The following is a 2,174-nucleotide window of genomic DNA, read 5'->3' as shown; positions in this document are numbered from 1 at the left end:
GAGCAGAATTGCGGGAGAACTACGACGTCGTGTCGGCGAGCGACCACGAGTGGTGCACGCTCACGCGCTACAACTGGGCGTGCGTCGGCGACGCGTACGCGGCGGTGCTCAATCGCACGCGCCCCTACCGGCCCTGGCGCTTCCAGCTCGCCAACCTCCCGCTGGGCACGCGCGTCTTCGCGGACGGGAACTCGTACCTCGCGGAGCGGATGACGACGCTGCTCTGCGGCTGTCATTCCACCGACGTCTTCAAGTTCGACGTCACGGTAGTGTAAGCGAAATTGAGCCCCAGGAACTTCACATCGAGGTCGTTGTAGAGCCACTTCATCCGCAGCGCCGGGTGGAGGAGCGGCGCCATCGCCGCCGTCGCGTTGGCCCAGGCTCGGGCTGAAACTTCCTCGCGGAAGGCGTCGGGCGTCGCGGACCGCACTTTCGCTCGCGGGGTGCCGGGTCGGTTCGGGCCCGGGAGCCGGTGGTGCTGCTCGTCCTTCTTCATGGACGCGGCCGACGTCCGGTGGATGACGCCGAGCATGACGTCGGGCTCGAGGCTGACCCCCAGGAACGACGCGAGCCGGTAGTACTCGTCGACGGGGTTCGCGGCGAGATCCTCGTAGAACAAAATCAGGCTCGGGTGCGTCCGCCGGACCAACTCGTCGTGCCAGTAGTAGCGGAGCGACACGAGCGCGGCGCACTTCGGCACCGTTTCGATTATGTAGTCCTCGGAGGCTTTCCCTTGCGACGTCAGGTTGACACGTTCGTTGTAATGAGCCCAGCTGACGACAACGGCGCGCGGGTCCCGCAGGATGAGCACGTAGCGCGCGTTGACCGGGAGCGGCCCGAGGAACGCGGGCGGCACGCAGGCCTCGGACCCAATGGTGATGCCGTCATCGACGCAACGTTTCAAGAACGCATCGAAAGACCGTTCTATAGCGACATGAACCGCAATCGCCTTGCTCATGGCGCCCGGCAGCCTATGCTTTTCGTTAGAAACAAGTATTTCGTTGGCAAAGTTCGCGGAACGCGTCTTATTATTTGCCTTGCCGCCGCCGGCCGTAATGATGGCAACGGCGATGACCTCCAACCACGTGGTACCACTTTTTGGTTGGCCGTGGGTTTCCACGACGGTTCCTTCAGTTTTGTTCGTCTGAACGCGAGTGTCGTTGTTCGTTGCGGTGCCGAGGGCGAGCACGGCGATGGAGAGGACACGGAGTCTCATAATGTGTATATATATACCGGAGTACAAGACGAAGCGGCCTTAAAATGGCACCACAAAAGGAAAATTGACGCCCGCCACGGCGCGCGCCCAGACCGGTCACGACGGACGACCCGGGACGCGTACGTGACGCCGCAACTCGCCCCCTACTGAACGCCGGCGACCGGGACGAGTTTTACGCGTCCGACTCCTCCCAAAGTACGCAGTTACGCGCGTTCGGTCGGACGGGACGAGAGCCAAAGCAGGGAGCAAGCACGCCCGGATTCCTTGTCGAAGGCCGTTCAAATGCCAGCCCTTGCACCTCATTGGCCGACAGCGCCGTCTCTCTGTCTCCTCGCGAGCTCCGCGCGTCACAACGCTTCCAGTTTCGGCTTGAGCTCGCGGCCCGGCGCCGCCGCCGGCGCGCGGCGCCGCGGCGCCCGCCGTCGAGGCACATGCCGCCGAAGAAGAAGCCGAAGCAGTCCCTCTCCAGCGACTTCGAGTCGGCGGAGGCGGCCATCGCGGGGAAGGGCTGGGAGCGGTCGTTGGGCTGGAAGGTCGTCAAGGCGCGCCCGAGGGCCAGCGACGGTGGCGTGACGTACTACACGCTCAGTTACTGCTGCTACAAGTCGCGGCGGGACCGCATGGCGAAGAAGTCGCCCACGCGGGAGCTCATCACGACGTCCATGGTCCCCGGCTGCCCCGCGCGCTGGCGCACCCACAACGAGGCCAACCTCGCGATGGCCAAGTACGTCGCCGTCGTCGAGGAGGCGGGGCGGGCCGGGCGCAAGCGGAGCGCCGGCGGCGACGAGGGGGACGTCGAGGTCGGCGGCGGCGGCGACGACGACGTCCCGGACGCGCCCGCGCTCGCGGCGCCCGCGCCCGACGGCGACGGCGGCGGCGTCGAGGACGGCGACGACGACGACCCGGACGTGCCCGCGCTCGCGGCGCCCGCGCCCGAGGGCGACGACGGCGGCGACGA

At 66.6% G+C, this 2,174-nt stretch overlaps 2 protein-coding genes across 2 annotated transcripts in view; one reads left to right on the top strand and one right to left on the bottom strand.

The window, feature by feature from the left end:
* AURANDRAFT_67727 (hypothetical protein) overlaps positions 1-958 on the bottom strand; it is a gene marked incomplete at both ends in the record, with an annotated part of 19,038 nt that extends 18,080 nt beyond the window's left edge. The window contains one exon of the mRNA XM_009043258.1: positions 297-958. Coding sequence (XP_009041506.1) covers positions 297-958 — 662 coding nt within the window. The remainder of the gene's footprint in view (positions 1-296) is intronic.
* Positions 959-1,647: 689 nt separating this feature from the next.
* Positions 1,648-2,174, top strand: part of AURANDRAFT_67726 (hypothetical protein) — a gene marked incomplete at both ends in the record, with an annotated part of 2,872 nt that continues 2,345 nt past the window's right edge. The window contains one exon of the mRNA XM_009043277.1: positions 1,648-2,124. Coding sequence (XP_009041525.1) covers positions 1,648-2,124 — 477 coding nt within the window. The remainder of the gene's footprint in view (positions 2,125-2,174) is intronic.

This window comes from Aureococcus anophagefferens (assembly GCF_000186865.1).
Source record: "Aureococcus anophagefferens unplaced genomic scaffold AURANscaffold_47, whole genome shotgun sequence".
NCBI lineage: Eukaryota > Pelagophyceae > Pelagomonadales > Pelagomonadaceae > Aureococcus > Aureococcus anophagefferens.
Note: the sequence above shows the minus strand (reverse complement) of the source record. Positions and strands in the feature narration are given on the sequence as shown.